Consider the following 22,779-nt stretch of genomic DNA (forward strand, 5'->3'; position numbering starts at 1 on the left):
CTGTCTAGGCTTTCAGATATGAAAGTCAAAGTCAAAGTCACTCTGTCATGTTCGACTCTTTGTGACCCCATGGACTATACAGTCTATGGAATCCTCCAGGTCAGAATACAGGAGGGGGTAGCTGTTCCCTTCTCCAGGGGATCTTCCCAACCCAGGAATCGAACCCAGGTCTCCTGCATTGCAGGTGGATTCTTTACCAACTAAGCTGGCTTTCAGATGTAATGTCATTTTAAAAATGCATCGAAACATGTATATTATCTAGGGTGAAACAGATCACCAGCCCAGGCTGGATGCATGAGACAAGTGCTCGGGGCTGGTGCACTGGGAAGACCCAGAGGAATCGGGTGGAGAGGGAGGTGAGAGGGGGGATCAGGATGGGGAATACACGTAAATCCATGGCTGATTCATGTCAATGTATGACACAAACCACTACAATATTGTAAAGTAATTAGCCTCCAACTAATAAAAATAAATGGAAAAAAATAAAAAATAAAATAAAATAAATGACACACATGAGATCTATGATTTAAAAAAATTTTGCTTTTGAAACTCATGACTGTTAAAGTCTAATTTACATACCATAATGTATAAAGTGCTAGACAGTGTGACTCATGTATCTCTCTTCCCTCATCGCCAAAGCCTCTTTCTCTATTCTCCATCAATAGGAACATAACAGGTGGCTTCAGATCTCCGTGTTCACCAACCCGTCTCTGTCTCTTCTCCTTTCTTGGTTTAGCCAACTTACACTTGTCTTAGAAGAGTCCTTATTGACTTTATATCTTTGAATACATGTTATATTTTTCTTTATAGGAAACAATGTGAAAATAAAATGACTATGAATTGCTTATCTGGCTTCCCTCACAAGTATTTAAGAATAAGATCTTTGTCTGTCTTATTTACTACCAAATTGCTAGAATCTAAAGAACAGTGCCAAGCACACACAACATGTCCAATAAACGCTTATCAAATGAAAAATGTCTTATTAATTTTTATATCCCAGTACATAGTGTAGTGGCTGGCACAAAGCAGCCACTAAGCATATGCATGCTAAAAAATAAATCTTGAAATAAAAATTGGGGTCAGAAAATGAAGATTCCTGAGTAATAGCCCAGGAATCTTATGTTCAACTGTGGTAGATTCTGCCTTATTTTCCTATTCACTTGTTCCATCTCTTCAATCTTCATTTGGCAGTGTTTTTAATAGTTTGATTTTCCTCCAAGCTCTCCCCCAACTTCTTTTGTCTAGTGGTCCATGATGTTAATATAAAATTAAACAAAGCCTACATTTTAAATATGGCTCTACTTAAAGAAGCACATGACAACTTTGAAAAATATGCAAAATTCTAAATAGTAATAGAATACTATTACATTTACAATACAAATAAAATACATTGACAGAATCATGGGGAAAAAATTCTGACCACCTTTTACAGAATTTAAATCTGTTTGGATTTGACTTACTTACTAAAAAACATTAAAAATTCCAATTGAAAGGTATTGAATTACCCAGGGAAACAAATCACATATCAAACTTATATGCTCTGAAATACAGTGGTTTTCTAAATAACATTTACATTTAAACAATGCTTAAGAGAAAATAATGCTAAATTTTGCCAATAAATAGGTAATATATAGAAACATATAAAAATGATTCTTAATAAAACATATAAAAATGATTCTTACTAAGTTATTGTCATCCTGGAAAGCATAATGCAAAGTTGTAATCCATTTATTGTCTCCATTCACTAACACATCCCTTTCTTCACGAAAACATGCTGTCTGAAAAGGAAAAAAAATTTTTTTAGATAAAGAATACTTTATGTAAAACTAGGAAATACATTATGCAAACAATTACTCAAATATTTATTATACTTTCTATTCTGAAAAAGGAATACATCCAACATTATATGACTTCCAATAAATCAAGTTTCAAAGAACCCTCAAAAACTGAATAACTGAATAGTAAACTTAAAAGTACTTTATATTTAAAATTACTGCTATAGTTCAAAAAATCAGAAAAGTACACAGAATTATTTAACAACCATGGTTCAACCTACCATTTAGATAACATAAATGTCAACAATGTCACATTTACTCCTAACCTATTTGCTTTTAAGAAAATAGAAGTTGTAGCCTTCCTATTTCTAGAGAATTATCAGTTCTTCCTCTAAGAAAAATGAATAACCTGAAGTTAGTATATATTCCTCCCATCACATGCTTTATTACACATGTATGTGTCCAAAAACAATAGAAAAGCTGTGTTTTGAAAATTTCCGTGAATAGTGTGACTGTATCTATCCCTTTGCAACGTGATTACTTTTTAATCAATAATGGCTGTTTAATTTTTAATTGCTATAGTATTCCATTCTATGATCATAGCAGAATTGCCTCATGTAACCCTCCCAATCATGAAAACATAGGTTATTCCCAAATTTGCATCATTTCAACATTGCAATAAATATATTTGTACAAATGTAGAAGAGTTTCTCTAGGGTATACACTTGGAAGCAGAAATGCCAGACTTAAGCATTTTCAACCTTATCAGACACAACCTAGTTTCTTTCCTAAGTACTATACCAATTTCTACCTTCACCCCAGGGTATGAAATCACCTGTTTTCCACAACATCCTGAACTGCACTTGGCACTGTTAGACTTTTAAGCATGTTTCAATAAGATGTGTATGAAATAATATCTCATCATTCTTTTAATTAGCATATTCTTAATTACAGGTGCAAATAAATAATTTTACATATGCTTATTGACATCTGAGTTTTCTTTGAAAAACTCCCTTTGCCCATTTTCTCTAAAGGATTATCTTTTTCTGATTTAAAAAAGTTTTAATTTATTCTCAGGATATACTTCTATTATTATAAAGATACAGCCTGGAGAATCTTAGAAATATGTTATTAAAAATAAAAAATAACTTTGTATGATACAATTCTACAATATATTTTTTAATTTTTAATTAAAAAACCACTACGCCAGAAAGTCTCAAAAAGAACTGAAAGGTAAAGTAGAAACTGAAACTCTCTCATAGATTCATTGTCCCCTTGTTACATCCAATGATTAACACCAATAACTCAGTTGAATTTCTTTTCAGAAAATTTCTTTGTACACACACACATACAGACACATGCACATAGATACACACACCCTATATTCATGTGGTATCCCATCTCCCCTAACTTTTCTTTCTTTACACAAATGAGATCACAGTGCTCTATAAGTCATTTTTTCAAGTAACAACATATCTGAACAGCCTTCCATACCTGTACATAGAAAGCTACCTAATTTTTCTCAATGGCTATACCACATTTCATACACATTTAAAACTTACCATGCAGTATCCTACACATAGTAGGTTCCTAGTAATTTATTTCCCATAAGATAAATTCATTAGTCATGATATACAAAACAACTCACATTATCTAACCTAAGTAAGTGCCCTAATTTTTTTCATGTATTTCCATAAATTTTATTTGATGCAATAGAATTTCTTTTTTTAATGAATTAATTTGTTTTAATTGGAGACTAATTACTTTATAATATTGTAGTGGTTTTTGCCATACAGCAACCTGAATCAGCCACAGGTGAACATGTGTCCCCCCATCCTGAACCCCCCTCCCACCCCCCTCCCCAGCCCATCCCTCTGGGTTCTCCCAGAGCACCGACTTTGAGTGCCCCGCTTCATGCATTGAACTTGCACTGGTCATTTATTTTACATATGGTAATGTACATGTTTCAGTACTATTATCTCAAATCATCCCACCCTTGCCTTCTCCTAGAGTCCAAAAATCTGTTTTTTTTTATATATTGTATTTTTATTTTTGCTCGTTTTTTTTTTTCATTTATTTTTATTAGTTGGAGGCTAATTACTCTACAATATTGTAGTGGTTTTTGCCATACATTGACATGAATCAGCCAAGGATTTACATGTGTTCCCCATCCCGATCCCCCATCCCGATCCCCCCTCCCGCCTCCCTCCCCATCCCATCCCTCTGGGTCTTCCCAGTGCACCAGCCCGGAGCACTTGCCTCATGAATCCAACCTGGGCTGGTGATCTGTTTCACCCTTGATAGTATACTTGTTTCATTGCTATTCTCTCAGAACATCCCACCCTCGCCTTCTCCCACAGAGTCCAAAAGTCTGTTCTTTACATCTGTGTCTCTTTTGCTGTCTTATGCAATAGAATTTCTAAACCCACTCATTAAACACCATCACCAAGGAAAATCTTAAAAACAAATAAAACTTAAACCAACTAAATGGGCAATTTACTTATAAATTCAATTATTAAAATCTACCATAATTATGCTTCTGTTCACTTTAGAGCAGAAATAGTATCACTGACATACTCACCACTGAATTCTGTCTTAGATTTTACCTGACCTGAGGTTATGGTTTGCTGCTAACATTTTAGAGAAGTAGTGAAGTTTATCAAGTCTAGGAGACTCCTTACTCCTGAATTTATCTTACCACAACAGCTGAAATTTTAAAGATATTTCCAGCTAAAATATGGAAATGTGACTTTATGGTAACTCTAAATAAAACTTCAAAGACTACCTGTCAACAGAATTAACTTTAGTAGATTCTGATCTGTTCTAAACTATGCAGTGAAAAAATAAAATTTTAAAAACATAAAATGTAAACCATAATATAAAACTTTAAACACATACAAAATAAAGTAATCCCCTGCTCTCAATGTAGCCATCACCAATTTCAACAGTTATTTTATTTTTCAATCTTATTTCATCAACACTCTCAACACTTAGGCTTCCCCAGTGGCTCATCATGTAAAGAATTCACCTAACACACAGGAAATGCAGGTTAGATTCCTGGGTCAGAAAAGATCCCCTGGAGGAGGAAGTGGCAACCCACTCCAGTATTCTTGCCTGGAAAATCCCATGGATGGAAGAGTTCAGTAGGCTACAATCTATGGGGTTGCAAAGAGTCAGACACGACTGAGCGACTTCACTTTCACTTTTCAATAGAGTAAAATCAACTATTAAGGATAAATAAGAAACATTTATAAGATGAAAGTCTGGCATTTCTACTCCATTGTTTTCCTCACAAGTGAAATTAGTTAAGAAGAAATAAAAGATATATAGAGATTACTAAGGAGAGCAAAGCTGAACTCCAATACTTTGGTCACCTGATGCAAAATGCTGACTCATTTGAAAAGACCCTGATTCTGGGAAAGATTGAGGGCAGGAGGAGAAGGGGATGACAGAGGATGAGATGGTTGGATGGCATCACTGTCTCAATGGACATGAGTTTGGGTAAACTCCAGGAGTTGGCAATGGACAGGAAGGCCTGGCATGCTGCAGTTCATGGGGTCGCAAAGAGTTGGACACTACTGAACGACTGAACTGAACTGAAGGAGAGTGAAAATTATTTTTATTAGCAGACAACATGGATGCATAGAAAGAAATCACAAAAGAAAACAGAAAAATTAACAGAATTTAAAAGTCAACATACATAAATTATATTCCTATATAATTGCAAGAATTATAAAATATCTTTTTAAATAATATCATTTTCAAAAAAATAAAAATAAATAAATAATGCCATTTCCAAAAGCAAATTAAAAACACCAACTATCTCAGAGTAAACTTAGTAAAAGATATGTAAGGCCTCTACAGAGAAAACTCTAAAATAATAGATTAAGTAACTAAATAAATGAGAGATGGAGGGGTGTGGTGTCTAAGGACTGCAAAATTCAATTAAAATCATAAGCCAACAGTTAAAAATAATTTTTGACATTTCATGATAGCAATCAATGTGAATAATAGTCCCAAACAGAAAAAGAATTAAATAGAGGGGACAGAAACAAGGCAAGAAGGATGTATACACATATATACATACAAATATATATTTTAGAGATAAGAAAACATTGCGACCATGAAACTAGATATACAAAAAGGGAACAAAAAAAAAAAATAAAAAAAATTAAAAAAAAGGGAACATATTGCAGCTTGCCAGAGCAGAGATGCCAGAGCAGAAAGAGCTGCAGAAACCAGAACTGATGCTGCTGGGAATAAGACAAACTCAACTGGGAATGATTGCTAGAGTCTGGACAACTCTGAGAGTTCAACTCTGCAGGGGACCCAGTCAGGGAGAATTACACAATTTTTTAGTCTCACCTCCAGGAGCTCCATCACACGATAACAGTAAATAAAGGAGAAAAATCTAGATTTTCCAGCAGGAAGAGAGGCAAGGAAACCATTTTGAAACTTGCCGCAGCACTCAGTTCTTAACAAGGCCTGCCCTTAAGGTGAAACTAATTAACCAGACCTGAATCTGCTGTAGTAGGAGCAGAGCCTAACTGACCTCCTGACGGGTAGAAAAGAGAACACCTAATACCAGTCAGCTGGAGCATCCTGTCTTACCTAAACAGGGAGGAAAAAACTCAGAAACTGTTTAAGTTTACAGTCCAGAGGCATAGGCTCACTAAAAAGGAACATGAAAAAAAAAGATCAAAGGAGGTGCTACTGGATACTAAAAGGGTGGTTGAAGAAATAAAACATCCAATTGAAGTATTACAGCAAAAGCCAATACAACCTCACTAGAAAAGAAATAATGAGAAATCAGCTAACTGGTTCATTAAGGGTATATCCAAATAAAACTTTAAGAAAGAGAGAGCAAAAGAAACAGAAAAAAGGAAATTACCAAAGAAGTAATACGAGAAAATGTCTTAGAACTGAACAGCAAGTATTTCAAAACTGAAAGGGCCTACAGAGGGCCCAGTACTAACCAACCACAGAAACCCCATGATAAATACTCATATCCCAAGTGTTTATATTTTCAATTTAGTAAACCCTCATAAATTCACCATCTGTTTTACTCAAAGATATCAACAAGGACATTTCTTTGAATATGTTCAAAATTTTTGTCCACTGCCGGGAAAAAAAAAAGTGTGCTTCTGTGTGGAAATTTAGCCCTGTTTGGAACTAGCTCTAAACCACCTGAATGTTCACTGAGAACGGTCTTTGTCAAGGTAACTCACAACAGAAAGAAAATTATACAACATGAACAGTATACAAATGAGAAAAAAAGGATAAATAAGAAACTAAACTCTTAGTAATGATTTACTTTGAACAGAAAGACTGGTTATCTGAGGAAGAAAAAAAAGCTTTTATCTTTTTACTTCTTATTTCCTACAGTGCTTGCATTTTCTTTTTTGTTATAGGTGACAGGTCAGGAAGGAGAGGCAATCCCAATCTAATGACCTAAATTCATTACTACTGCTGCTACTGTTAACTACTACTGGCATGTCAATTATAAAAATAATAAAACAGGGCTAACAACAATAACAAAAACAGTAAGACAAGCGGCATAAACCAGTACTATCCCGGTTAAACTGTTATTCCTCCACTATATGGTACAGAGACAATTGAGCCTCTGAAAGGTTTGACTCTTGAGATGGACAGCACTTCCGTAAACGATTCTGCATCTTCCAATGAAATGAGTAACACATCTTCCATGTGAGTGAAATCCTTAAGAGCTGAATAAATTTGAAGAGAAAGTAAAATTCACAGAATTGATTGCAAGAAATTAACTTAAGACACTGTTGACACACTAACAAAATTTATAAATGATGAATCTATAGATATATTAATCTTTGTAACTATAAGTGAAAGTTGCTCAGTCGTGTCCGACTCTGTGACCCCATGGATTTCTCCAGGCCAGAATACTGGAGTGGGTAGCCTTTCCCTTTCCAGGGGATCTTCCCAACCCAGGGATAGAACCCAGGTCTCCCTCATTGCAGGCAGATTCTTTACCAGCTGAGCCACAAGAGAAGCTCTTTTAACTACAGGATTATTTACTAATTATTTATCGGTCAGGTACAGAAAGAGACAAGTTTCCTAGTACCTTCAAATAATCTGTGTTGCACTAATTATATATTTGTTACACAATGAAAATAGAAATAAATATGACAAACAGATTGGAGGTAAATCTCTGAAAACTGTTTTAAAGCATCAACAATATACAGACTAAAAAAATAAGAAATTTTGCTGTTCACTTATAATTTATTGAGCATCACTGGTAGGACCAGTTTTCCAAAGCTGGATAAGTAATGATCAAAATAAGTTTCTTAATTTTTTTAAAGAAGGATTTGACAATTCAAGCATAAAAATATAATTCCATCCTGCTTTAAAATGAACTCTTCTTTAAAAATTTGAATGGAGAAATTCCTCCTAAAAAAATGAGTTTCAAATAGTTTGAGGCAAGTTCTTTTCAAATAATGAACCAGCCTTGTATCCCTCAAACAAACCCCACTTGCTCACAGTGTATAATTCACTTTATATATTGCCAAATTCTATTTACTAGTATTTTGTTAAGGGTACTGGCATCTATATTCATGAGGCATATTGATCTTTAATTTTCTTTGTATGGTCCTTATCTGGTTGTTCCTTCAGAATAATACAGACTTCACAGAATTAGTGATGTTCCTTGGGTTTCATGGCCCCTAGCTGGTCCACATTCTTTCTGCCTTTCAGAGTCTTCATATATTTGTTTTATACATAATGTCCATGGTCTTTAACTGTACTTAAAGGGAGAGATAAAAAGAAGCATGCCCATTCCATTTTGCCCCAGAAACAGACTATATGAATGATTTTGTAATACAACAAAATGATATTTCATTTTCAATTACTCCTGTTTTATCTTCAATTTTGTCACTTCCTCCAGTCAATAAGTAAAGCTAAACCAGTTACTCTTTCTTTTCAAAATTCTTCCCCAACAGCCAACATCATAAAAAGCAAGTACAAACTTTAATTCAATCTTTTAAAAGTTCTAACCCTGGAACACTAACCCACAATTATGAATTCTGAAAAACAATTAAGAACATAATTATTTACTATTTTTTAATAATAAGACTTAATTGCTCCAACTGTCAGCAATGCCCTCAGTCCCTCCTGACTTTGTTTCAGCTGCCAAAAGTCTACTAGTCCACAGCCATGTCCTTCTGGAGGCAGCCCGTATCCAATGACTGACTGAGGCAACTGCAAAGAGGTCAATCATTTGGTCTAAGGCAGGACAACTCTGAAGGACCATTTCTGCTCCCCAGTTCCCTGCTGGATCAACAGACTGCTGGGACAGCCTGACGTCTCCCTGATAAATCATGTTTAACCTCCTTTCCCTTTGATCAAGGCCAATTTCAAAAGCACTCTCTAATAAATAGACGGCATACTGAACTCAGTCTGACCAGTGATAGTAAGGGGAAATGCAAAAGTAAATACTGAAGTTATTGAATATAATAGGCACTGGCACAAATGTCAGAGATATACGACATAAAACTTTCCAGATACTTTTTTAAACAGGATTTTATTAACTCTCTGTAATTACCTCTGGGAGGCAGAGAGGGGCTGCACTTGGGTGGGGTACAGTCAATGAGTACTTTAGCTTTATCTGTAATGTGATATTACAAAGAATTTATCTGCATTTCACTTGTGCAGCTTTTTCAGTAGACAAAAAAAGAAAAAGACTGAAAGCAAAACATGCCCAAAATATTATTAATCCTAAGTGATGGAATACAAGTGATTATTATTTTCTTTTCTGAATTTTGTTATATTTTCCATATTTTCTAAAAGAAAAGAAATATTGAAGTATTTACTTTCCCTATGGGGCTTTCTTGGTGGCTCAGTGGTGAAGAATCCACCTGCTCATGCGGAAGACACAGGTTTGATCCCTGGATTCAGAAATGGCTACCCGCTCCAGTATTCTTAGCTGGGAAGTCCCATGAACAAAGGAGCTTGGTGGGCTACAGTCCATGGGGTCACAAAGAGCTGGATACGATGAGAAGCTGAGCACGCACGGTCACTCCCATGGTATGTATCTATCATCATGGGAACCATTTTTGCTTTTCCCTATATGTTGATTGTTTTTTAGGTTGCTACAAGTCTGATATATAAAGAAAGATTTCTAAGGGCTAATTTCTCATTATTCTCTTATGGATCTTACTAGCCTCCAGGGCTAATACTCACCTATTCAGCAGTATAGCCCTTCTGCAAGTTAAAATATTTAAATACTCCCACACTGGTAAGTTCTGCATCCCCAAGACCCCTGAATGCCCTGCCTCACCCAGGAACTCACTAGAACCTAGCACAACAGGAGACCTCTAGAACAGCTCCCCCCAAAATTTACACAGAATGTTAGTTCCGACCATACCATACCAGCGACTAGACATTTTTAACAGCACTCCAGGTAGTCTTTCCCTCAAATTTGGTACCAAGATAAAAATGCTGACAATTCTTACAACAGAAGACTTTACTCTCATTCTTAATAATATAGGACATAACATAAACTTAACTGCATAGTCAGCAATAAACAGAATTCTTATAGGCCATATTCAAAACTCCTGCTGGCTTTTGCTTAGAGCAGAATAGAGATAAATACAAAACAATATAAACAAGTTACATTAAATTGGATATCAATCACTACAAAATTTCTTCCTATAAAAGAAACTGGTTGCCATACATCCTTTTAACATAAAGGTGAAACCTGACATTACAAGAGTTTCCATTTGGTTTTCAGACAACATTAAAATATCATCATGAATGTAACACTTACAATAACTATATCACAACTGTGAATTCCTAAATTTGTTTCAGGCCTAAAAAAATGATGCTATCATAGATAAAAGGTTACTAAATGATACTTAAAAAGATCTATTGACTCTCTATAATTTTATTTTTCTCTAAAAATATTTCTACGATATTATCTAAATATTCTAATAATTAGAATCTTACCTCAGCTCTTTTCAGCATTTCCCATTTATTCAATATTTTCATGGCAAATACTTTATCTGCATTTTTTAGTTTCACTACAGCAACCTAGAAAAGGAAATACAACTTTTAAAATATGACAAATAATACTTTTTTCAGTCATCCATTTTCCTTTTTCCTCTCTGTAAAAAAAATAAATACCAAAATTATCAATGATTTCCATGCAGTTCAAATTCTAAGATCCTAAATCAAATAACACTGTCAGTTGAAAAAGTTACATTAGTGAACATAAGCCAAACAACTCTGTTTTTGAACACGGTATCAGTTGGCGATTATATATTATATTCTCCTTTTCAAGTTTTCGTCCCTGGAAATTAAACTCAGTATCTACTATCTAAAAAATTGACCAAAATGTACCATATGAAATAACTAAAGCTTAGCAAACACTGTGAGCTTCCCAGGTGGCTCAGTGGTAAAGAATCCGCCTGCCAAGCAGGAAACATGGGTTCAATCCCTGGGTTGGGAAGATCCCCTGGAGAAGGAAATGGCAACCCACTCCAGTATTCTTGCCTGGGAAATCCCATAGCTAGAGAAGCATGGCGGATTACAGTCTACGGGGTCACAAAGAGTCAGACACCACTTAGCGACTAAACAACATTAAACACTGCATGCCAAATTCCAACACGATGTTACAGGTAAAGCCAGCTGCCAAAACAAATACATTTCATGGGGATCAAACAGTATGACATAAACAGAAAATGATACTATTTTTCATGCCACATAGTCTTGCGCACTAAACCAAACCCCCCCTGACAACACACACACCCCTAAAGATCAATTAAGGCTGATATCTCTACAAATCGTACACTTCCCACATTCCTTCCCAACAAAAAAAAGAACAGACATTTCTGTATTTTGTATTTTAGTTGTGGATCAAAAAACTGTCAAATATAAATAAGTAATCCCTCCCCCTTTTTTTCCTACTCTCAATAAAGTGATGACATTTCTGTTTCTACTTCTCTCCTTCAGTTTGACTAGATAATCTCAAAGGGCCTTTGCAGTTCACTGAGGATGCTACACAGCAGATGATGAACTATAGAAGAGAAGATAAACGCTGTTACCAGCTGTTGGAGGCTGGAAAGGGAAAACAAATACTACTCTAATATGAAGAAACAGAAAATAAACTATGTACAGCATATATTCAAACAGTTTAAACAGATATTTACAAGAATAGAGAATTTTTTAAATTTGAGGTTTAAACTCAAGTGCTAAACTTTTTAAAATTCTAATAGTAAATGTACATATCAGGGTCATTTAATAAATTTATTTTTGGATCAGAGTGAAATAACAGTTATATAACCATGTATAATGGAAATCAGTATAAAATACTATAATGTTATCTGAACTAGAATATACCTTGGTAAATGTCATAAACAATGGATATGAGTTTGCGTAAACTCTGGGAGTTGGTGATGGACAGGGAGGCCTGGCGTGCTGCAGTCCATGGGGTCGCAAAGAGTCGGACATGACTGAGAGACTGAACTGAACTATCATAAATGGTTATACTAATGACTGTGATTATAGTTTTTCATCAATTATTAATAAAATGGTGGGAAGGAAGAAGAACTATCTCAATTTCAAGTGCAGTCACTTTAGTCTTTAGTCATATCTGGTCATATCTGAAGAATGATGAATCAGTTATGGATCTATCATTTCTGCATCAGCTATAGATCTCTTAATGGGTTCACATTTAAAGAAAAGGGGTTGTACAAGATATAGAAACAACCTAAATGTCCATTGACAGATAAATGGATAAAGAAATAGAATATTATTCAGCCATTAAAAAGAAGGAAGTCTGTCTTTTGTGACAACATGGATAAACCTGGAGAGCATTCAGTTCAGTTCAGTTCAGTTCAGTTCATTTCAGTCGCTCAGTCATGTCCAACTCTTTGTGACCGCATGAACCGCAGCATGCCAGGCCTTCCTGTCCATCACCAACTCACGGAGTCCACCCAAACTCATGTCCATTGAGTTGGTGATGCCATCCAACCATCTCATCCTCATCCCCTTCTCCTCCTGCCCTCAATCTTTCCCAGTATCAGGGTCTTTTCAAATGAGTCAGCTCTTTGCATCAGGTGGCCAAAGTATTGGGAGTTTCAGCTCCAACATCAGTCCTTCCAATGAACACCCAGGATTAATTTCCTTTAGGATGGACTGGTTGGATCTCCTTGCAGTCCAAGGGACTCTCAAGAGTCTTTGCCAACATCACAGTTCAAAAGTATCAATTCTTCTGTGCTCAGCTTTCTTTATGGTCCAACTCTCAAATCCATACATGACCACTGGAAAAACCATAGCCTTGACTAGACGGACCTTTGTTGACAAAGTAATGTCTCTGCTTTTTAATACGCTGTCTAGGTTCATCACAACTTTCCTTCCAAGGAGTAAGCACCTTTTAATTTCATGGCTGCAATCACCATCTGCAGTGATTTTGGAGCCCAGAAAAATAAAGTCAGCCACTGTTTCCCCATCTATTTGCCGAGGGCATTATGCTAAGTGAAATAAGCCAGAAACAGAAAGACAAAAACTGTGTGATCTCACTTATATGGAAAAATCTAAAAAGGTAAACTCATATAAACAGAGAAGTCTATTTCTAGAATTCTAATTCTAGAATGGTGGTGCCAGTGGCTGGGGGTTGAGGGAAATGGGGAGATGACAGTCAAAGGGTATAAGTTTTTCAGTTATATGATAAGTTCTGGAGATCTAATATATAGTATGTTGACTATAGTTAACAGTACCATGTTATATGCTTGGAAATTGCCAAGAAAGTAGATCTTAAATGTTCTTATCACCAAAAAGGAGGAGGGGAGTACTGTAATAAAGAGCACAGCAAAACTTAAAATATTTTTTTTTCACTAAGATCTCTGACAGACTGAAAACACAAGTTACACTACTGTGTAGACTCAAATCATATCCTGCACAAATGGATGGAAGGATAGGAGCGCAGAGGCAGAAATGCCTACATTGAGGACAGGGAAGAGATAACGAAGGCTATCACTTAAGCCTTCTCCTCTTCTGATTTAGAGAAGAATTGCTGAAAGACTCCAACACTTAGATTTGCCCTTCTCAGGTCATATGGAGTGATAAGAACTCCTCCCAGCACTGTATGATTCACCAATTTTCTATGCATATGAGTAGAGAAGTACCTGAGGATACCCAGTAGTGTAGTAGTAATCCACCAACACATATTGAGTGTGTATTAAATGCCAAGTACTCTAAGAGTTTTACGCAGGTCCACAATCCTTTACCTGCAATTCTGCAAGATAAAGGGTTTCCACAATTCATTTGGCAACATACACTGACATCAGGCTAATCACAGTTTGAGGGGAATTTGTTTTTTTAAAATCTCACTTAGTGTAAAAATAAATGTGCTTCATAGCAGAAACACCTTGTATGCATTTGCTTATGAGGTTCTGCTCAAAACCCCATTAAGAGTGCAATACAGAGTATATGTACTAAACTCTCTTTCTAAAATCCAAAAACTACTGGAATCAAAACCACCTCTGGATTATAGAGATGTGCAGTAGAAATAAGCGAGCATTTATTGAACACTCAGACACTGTTCAGGGTAGTGGAGATAGCACAGTCTGTGTTGCCAGATCCAGGTTATACACAAGTACGAAGTGCATACAACAGGCTCTGGCACTTGGTAAGTGTTCAGTGGGACTTTCTTGGTACCTCAGCTGGTAAAGAATCTGCCTGTAATGCAGGAGACCCCAATTCAATTCCTGGATTGGGAAGATCCTCTGGAGAAGGGATAGGCTACCCCCTCCAGTACTCCTGGGCTTCCGTGGTTGCTCAGACAGTAAAAAATCCACCTATAATGCAGGAGACCTGGGTCTGAGACCTGGGTCAGGAAGATTCCCTGGAGGAGGACATGGCAACCCACTCCAGTATTCTTGCCTGCAGAATCCCCATGGACAGAGGAGCGTGGCGGGACAGTCCATGGGATGGCAAACAGTCGGACACGACTGAACGACTAAGCACACAGCACAAGTGTTCAGTAACCACTAGCTATTATTACATGTCAGGTACTGTACTAGGTACATTATAGCCCAGTCTCCTAACTGTTCTTCGCTCTATCACTTAAGATGCGGTAGACCCTATACATCCTAATTTCTTCAGTTTCTTTAACTAGGAAATAAGAAGCTTTGGTCTCTTCAACACTCAACTTTATAAGTTTTTACCCATGACACATACATATACATAGAAATATAGTTAGAAATATCCTCAAAGGAACATACAAATAAAAACTAAGCTACAATATTTATGTGTAATTTCCAACAGTGGAATATTGAAAATAAATACATTTTGAAAGGTAAAACTGACTGAATATATCACAAACAATAGAAAATGTTTTAAATTCTTGAATATATTGTTAAAGATTACTAATTAATAGGAGAAAGTTCACAATATACTGTTTAAAAGAATTTTATTAAAGTTTACAAACTAAAATAAAATTGTCTATATATACACATAAAATATATACCTATACATTTCTATATGTATTCTGAGAAAGACAAGCATCAGACTCTTAAAAATCAGTTATTTCTAGGGATATGATTTTTATCCTCCTTTCTATATTTTCTATATAGGACATACAAAATTTGAAACATGGAGGGGCTAGTATAGAACACCATAATTCATCCAGAACATGAAATGACCACTAATTGTTGAGATATTATAGTGTGGCTGATAAGGGCCAAAATGAGACCCACACTTCACATCTATGTGTTAATCAGGAATGTCAAGCTGCTGCAAAGTGAAAAACATTCTCAGCACTGTCTTACAACAGTTTCATGAGCTGCCTAAGAACTTCTCTGGAATGAAGTGGGATGTGGTGAAATTAAATAGGTCAGTTCACACAGAAAACAAAATTATGGTTCCCAAAGGGGAAATAGGGTGAAGGAGGGACAAATCAGGAGTTTGGATTAACAGATACAAAGTACTACATACAAAATAGATAAACAACAAAGTCCTGTTGTTTGCACAGGGAACTACATTTAATATCCAGTCATAAATCATAATGGAAAAGAATATGAAAAAATATGTGTGTGTGTGTATCACTTTGCTCTACACCAGAAACCAACACAACATTGTAAATCAACTACATTTCAATTTTTTAGAAGTCAATTCAGAAACTATTCTCAAATTATCAAATTAATGACATAATGAGACAAGAATAATGAAGTTGATGAAGTGATAAAACTGATCATGCTTTTCTCCTTTAACACTACAGATAATTTTCATGTTCATTTCTGTAAACTTGAAGAAGAAGAGATTGTCCTAAAACTCTAGGTTCTAGACTTTCAAGAACCACGGCTAACTGATATACAAAAGGGTAGCATGTTAAAATGTCCTTTCTTATCTAATTTGATCAAAATGTAAAGCACATTTAGTATGAACTGGAAGATTATAAATTCAATGCAGAACAAAGATGTATTTTTAAAAGCACCAAATACAGAGATGTCTTATTAAAAGCACTATGGTATCAGAAAAACAGCGAACGCTACAAAAAAATCAGTATGTTACAAGTATAAATGAATGAGTTCTGAATTATCACTTATAGCATATAACTAAGAATGATCATACTATACTAAACAGAATTTCAATAATTAAGAAGCAGTTGCCACGCAGTTCCACAGATCTAGTCTACATTTAATATATCTAGAAATCACCACACCACCTCTGGTCCGTCCCATTCCTATCTTGCCTGGACTGTCCTCTATTGCTTCTTACTCCGACTCTCTCTTACTGTCCTCTCTTACTTCTCTTATCCTCCAAGATCTATTCTCAAAACAGCAGCCACAGTGATTCTGTTTAAACTAGCTCACATCGTGACACTCGCCTCCAAAACTTTAAGTTTCCTCTCTCCATATAAAATTCAAAGTTCTAACTATAACTTATAAGTATTATGGGTTCCAACACACCCTGGTCTTCCAGTCTCCCAGATCTCATACTACTCTCCTCCTAGCTCACTCTGCTCAAAACGTACGGATCACCTTGTTCAAAGTCAACTTAGTGTCTGTGCACCTAAGTTCAAACCGTCTTCCCCCTCCCCACACTCCACCATAGCTAAATGGTTTGCTCTCTCACTCCCTCACTAAAATGCCATTCTGCCCTTCACACTTTCTAACCCATTTCCTTGCTTCCTTTTTCCCTTAGCTCTTATTATTTAACAAATTATATATTCTATTTACGTATTTTGCTTACTGTGTGCTTCACTCACTAGAACATAACCTCTAAGAGGGCAGAAATTATTTTTTTCTCATTTGTTCATTAGTATGTGCCAGTGCTTGGGAATCAGTAGGTACACAATAAATATTTACTGAATAAATAACAAGGGATTTGTAGTCTATATGAGCATATATACTTAGACTATTGAAAACCATCTATATGCTCAAGCTTCAAGTACACTACTAAACTGAGACTGAAACTAAAATAAAGACAAGGCATTATGATAAAACAGATACAATTCTCTATTTTAAAGTTGATCAAGTGTGTACCAGATTATTCCAGCTCATGCTGCTCTCTTAATCAGATGTATGGCTTTTAAACTCTCAACTTCGCAATTTAGCTTTCACTATCTTTTGCCTGTGGTTACTGTTCACTATTACTGTTTCATGTCATTGTCTCCTTCTTTCTCTACTATATAATGTCTACCATCATTTATTATTATCAATAATAAAAACAACTCAATTATAGAAAGCCTACTCTGTGCCTGGCACTGGGCGAGGCACAATACATATACTGCCATAATCAATTCTTACACCATGCTGAAGTAGTGTCTACAGTCCTCACTCTGTGATGACAAAGCTGGTGCTATTTACTGCAGTGAGTACTAGACGGTTCTGTAGTCTTTATAGAGATCTTCCCATTCGTCTCGCCTGCAGTCTTGATTCCTGCTGCCATGTTAATCGTGATCGTGGTTAACGTGTATGGAAATATTTGTTTTTTATAAACTGTTCTGTTAGTGATCAGCTTGTATTCAAAATATTTAATAAAAAAATTAAGACACTTTAACAAACCAAAAACACTACAAAGAGTTAACTAAACTGGCTAGAGATATCCCCTCTATGGAGATGCAATTTATATTTCTACTAGTGATAAGTCAAAATATTTATAAATTGGTATAGCCTGGGCACTGACCAATTAGAACAGACATTAGCTATAAAAATACAGTATGCCCATGCCAGAATACTCCTACGGACTGAAGACTAGCCCTGTATATACAGAGGCTATCAAAGGTGAATCATGCAACATAACTTCAAACTTCTTTTACTCTCCCTTGGATCCCCACAGAGCCAGGGAACAGAGTTTTTAAGGAAGAATGAATGGCTAAAAATAATTCTCCTTTCAAACTCTAGGACTAGGTTATGCAGACACATAAGGGCCTACTTATGGTAATTAGAGGAAGCAAGCTAATTAAAAGCTTTTGACACCTGAAGCAGGGGTAGCAGGCCAAAGCAGCAAGCTTTCACAACAAGCTCTGAAGCCCAGAAGCCTTGAAGCTGCCGGAGCAAGGCTGGAGCAGGCAGAAGCGGTGAGCCACCAGGAAACTGTGGACAGGCAACACCCAGGGCGTAAGTTAAAGGTTTTCCTGAAAGCAAAAAGGAAAACCCAGCGTTAAGTTAAGCAGTCACTGACAACAATTGAGTCGTAGAGAGAAGGTTCTTAACTCGTAGAACTGTTGATTTTCAACTATATCTTGCTCCTTTATTATTTCCCATAATTTATGCATTTCTTGTAGGAGTTAATTAAATTATGTTTTTATTTTCATAGTTTTATTTTTTTAAGAAAAAGCATAACTGAGAGAGGTGCTGTTCCTATCAGACATCAGTGTCAGAGGTGAACCTATCCACCGGGTCTATATAATATCTACTGACAAATTCCTGATAGAAGACAAAATACTTTAGAGGAAAAAAATAACCTCTTTGGGGCAGTCTTTGAATTTTGAAATCTATTAGTTGATAAATACTACAAGGGTATTTAGGGCCATCAAAGATACTTTAATCAGGAATGAACAGCTAAGCAGTAAGAGCTCATAAACCAGTCAATGTTACTTTCCTATACAAAATTCACTGTGTCTTAAAAGAAAGTAAATTATCTACAACGTATTGGTCGCTTTTATTTTATATATTTTAATTGATATATATATAGAGAGGAAGAATAAGCAAAGAGAGAGGGAGGGAGAGAGAGAGACAGAGAAAGGTATCTTTTCATACAAAAATCTCAAATATTATCAGTCATGCATTAAATCCTCTGAATTGACTCCAGATCACTGGCCTATGACCAAGCAGGACTTAGTCCCAGTCCACTAACAGCCAGACTACCGTCTGCTATAGCCCACTCCCCAGGCTCTGCATCCATTCTTCAATTCTTCCAAGCATTAGGACTATAGAGCAGATATCATTGTCCTTACCTATATGCCTCACTTAATCCTCATGAGTAACTTTAAGCAATTCTTCAGTGCCCTGTCCTTTCCTTCAGTCCTTTTTATGGAAAAAATATATAACAACACATACACAGTTATTTAAATATTTGTATTACTGCTTTATTTGTTCCTTAGTTGCATCCCAATTGAGTCCTAAATCTATTTGCAGCCCCATGATTAACCCTTTGTCCTTTACCAAGCTTCTAAAATAACCTATGTCACCCTGCCATCACCATCTATCCTAACTCTGAACTATCCAAACCCTACCCTGTAGTATACTTCATATAAAATAGATCCTTCACATTTCCTCATATCACCTTTAAATATTTCTATATTTCTACTTCTCCTTACTTCTTTTCCTTTTGAGCCCAAGGAAGAAGTGTCCCCATCACTTGCAAGGATAACAGTATCATCTGAAATCTTAATGCCAGACTCTCTCCTTTCTTTCCCTTGTTCCATTAAAGATTTGTTTCTGAACTTCAAGCTTTCTTTCTTATGGCACCTGAACACCAACTGATCAACGTTTCCATGACCATCTCTTATCCAAAACCAAATATAAAACAAAAACTTGATTGCCATCCTATCTTCCTCTCAAGAAAGTAATATCACATACCTTTCCACAAGGTATTATTTCTCCATAAAGCACATTTGGAACATTTATGCCTGCTTTTTCCACTCGTTCATCATCAGTTTCTCAGCCTCTTGTAATCACGTCTTTCAATCTAGTTGCTATTTCCCTCTATTGGACTGAAATTACTCTCTCAAAGATTAATAATGTCCTTCCAAATTCCAAATAAAATATATTGTCCTCAACTCTCATCTGTTTCAACCTCTCTTCATTACTGGACATCGCAGACGATCAATGTATTTTCCTACTTATTCTTTTTTCATATCCTATTAAATGATTTTCTCCAAGGATCCCTACTCCACCTTTTCTATATCTCCTCTCTTCCCTGACCTATATATGATCCTATTAATATCTGTATGCTGATGACTCCTAAATTCTTATCTCCTAATAGGTAGACCCATACTTCCAGTAGCCTACTAGTCATCTCTCTGAAATGTTCAGCGTATATCTCAAATTTAACAAGTCAAAAACCTGCATATTAAACCCATTTACTCAGACTGCATACCTCAATCATCCATGATTTCTAACTTTAATTTATCAGTGACATATAAAGTGATTTCTTTACATTCTGTCTATCCTGTCCACCCTTCTTGCCCACTTACACTGGCCAAGTTCAAGCCCTCATTTCATCTGAAAAAAATGATAATAGGTTCCTTTTTGACCACCTTACTCTATGTCAAACATTATGCTAACTGCTGAGAATACGAAGATAAATAAAAGAGCCCTTGCTCTCAAAAATCTCATAGTCCAGTACGGGAAACAACACTAAACAGATAACTACAGTTCAACATGAAAAGAAAGGTAAAAACAAGGTCTTATAAAAAGCAAAGAAAAGAGATTCCTAACCCAAAATGGGGGAGAAGGGAGGGATCTATGTAATTTGTGAATATATATGTTAAAGTTTCCTGAAAGAGGTGCCTGACATATGAGTCTTACACAGTGAACCCCAGAAAAGGGGGACCAAGAGGATCTGATTAAAGAGAGGGAATATTTTGGGGAATGGGGACAGCATGAGCAAGGCACATGTGATGTCTGTGAGGGGGAAAGGGGTGAAGACAATCAGGGATAATAAGCAGTTGTCTTTCTTAGGAAAGGGTTTCTTCCTAGCAGGGAATAGTTAGAAATGAAACTGAAGGGTCCAAGTAACGCAAGAGCTTGTATGCCACGTTAAAACAACTAGAACCTTAAAATGTAGATAATAAGGAACAATTCTTCATAGTTGGTGGCAGCTACATCACTTTAATAGCTCTGTGGAGACTGGGTCTGAGGCAAGAAAAGACATGAGGTTATAGCAGTAGCTGAGGTGAAAGATTTTGAGGACCTAACTAAGGAAGAGAGAAAGAAATTCAAGAAATACTTAGAATTTTAAAAAATCAATTAAATATAATGTGGCTGTTGAGAGTGAGATATCTAGGATCTCCCTTCCTCCTAGTCTCTTCTCTATCAAATCCTTCACTGACACTATAGGTGTTACCTTTCTTACTTTGATTATATCACTACTCTGATTATTTGATAGGAGTCCCATTTGATAGGAGTCCCATTCCTATGAAATAACGTTCCTTACCATAGCATACCAAATCATTCACTGCATTGCCCAAGAGAACTTTCAATCCTCATCTTTCACCACCACCACCAAAAACCCTTATATTCCAGGCACAAGATCACTAACTGCTCCCTGAATAAAATAAATGCACTTAAAAGAAAAAAAAATTATTTTGATTCTTTTAGAATTATTATATAAAATTTATAAAATTAAAGTGTAAAAAAGAGCAACAGATAGCATTATTTCACAGAGAAAACCACGAAATCATGTTAAGTTGTCTATATCCTTTCAACCAGCAAAGTCCTCTTCTGGAAGTTTATTCTAAAGCAATTATTTAAGAAATCAGCTGAAATACAGCAAAAGCATTTTGTTAAAAAACACTTTGGAGAGCATCATCTCTAATATAGAAAAAATAGAACTTAAATAATTCATTTTTTTATGTTCTGAGCACCTACTAAGTACTACTAGGTGCGGGGGAGTCACAGTGAACTGACAGGGAATAAAATCCTTACACTCATGGAGCATACATTCTAGCTTAACATTACTGTTTGGAACCATTAGAACCATCAGGTTTAAAGGAAAATGTTTCAGCACATGGGGAAAAGACTTAAAATATTTGGTAAGAAGAACCGGTTTGACATCAACGTTTACAAAACTACCCCAATTTTATTACGTATGAGTAGAAATAAAATTGGGGGGAAAAATGCCAGAAAATTACATCAGTACATCTCAATGCTGTGTACCTTTCCCTCTTGTAGATTAGACTGTGATCCTAGTCACGGGTATGGAACATGTTTAGATTACAGTGTATGATTAATAAGTATTTTTTTCATTAGTCAAAACAGACAAGGATGAAAGAAAAAAAAAACTTCACTTTTCTGTTTTTAGGCTCCAGTAAGGAAAATGATTATATATTTTTTTTATTATACCCAGGTTTATTAGAAATCAAATAAGATATTATTCCTGTTACAAAGTCTGTTGGCAAGAAAAATAACTTGGTACGATGAAATTTTTTTTTTTAAAGTTAAACTTTATTTTTATTTTTTTATTTTTCCCATTTATTTTTATTAGTTGGAGGTTAATTATTTTACAATATTGTTGTAGTGGGTTTTGCCATACATTGACATGAATCAGCCATGGATTTACATGTGTTCCCCATCCTGATCCCCCCACCCGCCTCCCTCTCCATCCCATCCTTCTGGGTCTTCCCAGTGCACCAGCCCTGAGCACTTGTCTCATGCATCCAATCTGGGCTGGTGATCAGTTTCATCCTTGATAGTATACTTGTTTCAATGCTGTTCTCTCAGAACATCCCACCCTCGCCTTCTCCCACAGAGTCTAAAAGTCTGTTCTTTACATCTGTGTCTCTTTTTCTGTTTTGCATATAGGGTTA

At 35.8% G+C, this 22,779-nt stretch overlaps 1 protein-coding gene across 10 annotated transcripts in view; it reads right to left on the minus strand.

The window, feature by feature from the left end:
* Positions 1–22,779, minus strand: part of CDC42BPA (CDC42 binding protein kinase alpha) — a 292,676-nt gene that overhangs the window by 179,105 nt on the left and 90,792 nt on the right. For all 10 annotated transcript variants that reach the window (XM_065935568.1, XM_065935565.1, XM_065935563.1 and 7 more), the window contains exons 3-4: positions 10,749–10,832; positions 1,683–1,778 (exon numbers count right to left, since the gene is read on the minus strand). In XM_065935568.1, coding sequence (XP_065791640.1) covers positions 1,683–1,778; positions 10,749–10,832 — 180 coding nt within the window. The remainder of the gene's footprint in view (positions 1–1,682; positions 1,779–10,748; positions 10,833–22,779) is intronic.

The sequence above is a fragment of the Muntiacus reevesi genome, chromosome 5 (assembly GCF_963930625.1).
Source record: "Muntiacus reevesi chromosome 5, mMunRee1.1, whole genome shotgun sequence".
Lineage (NCBI taxonomy): Eukaryota > Metazoa > Chordata > Mammalia > Artiodactyla > Cervidae > Muntiacus > Muntiacus reevesi.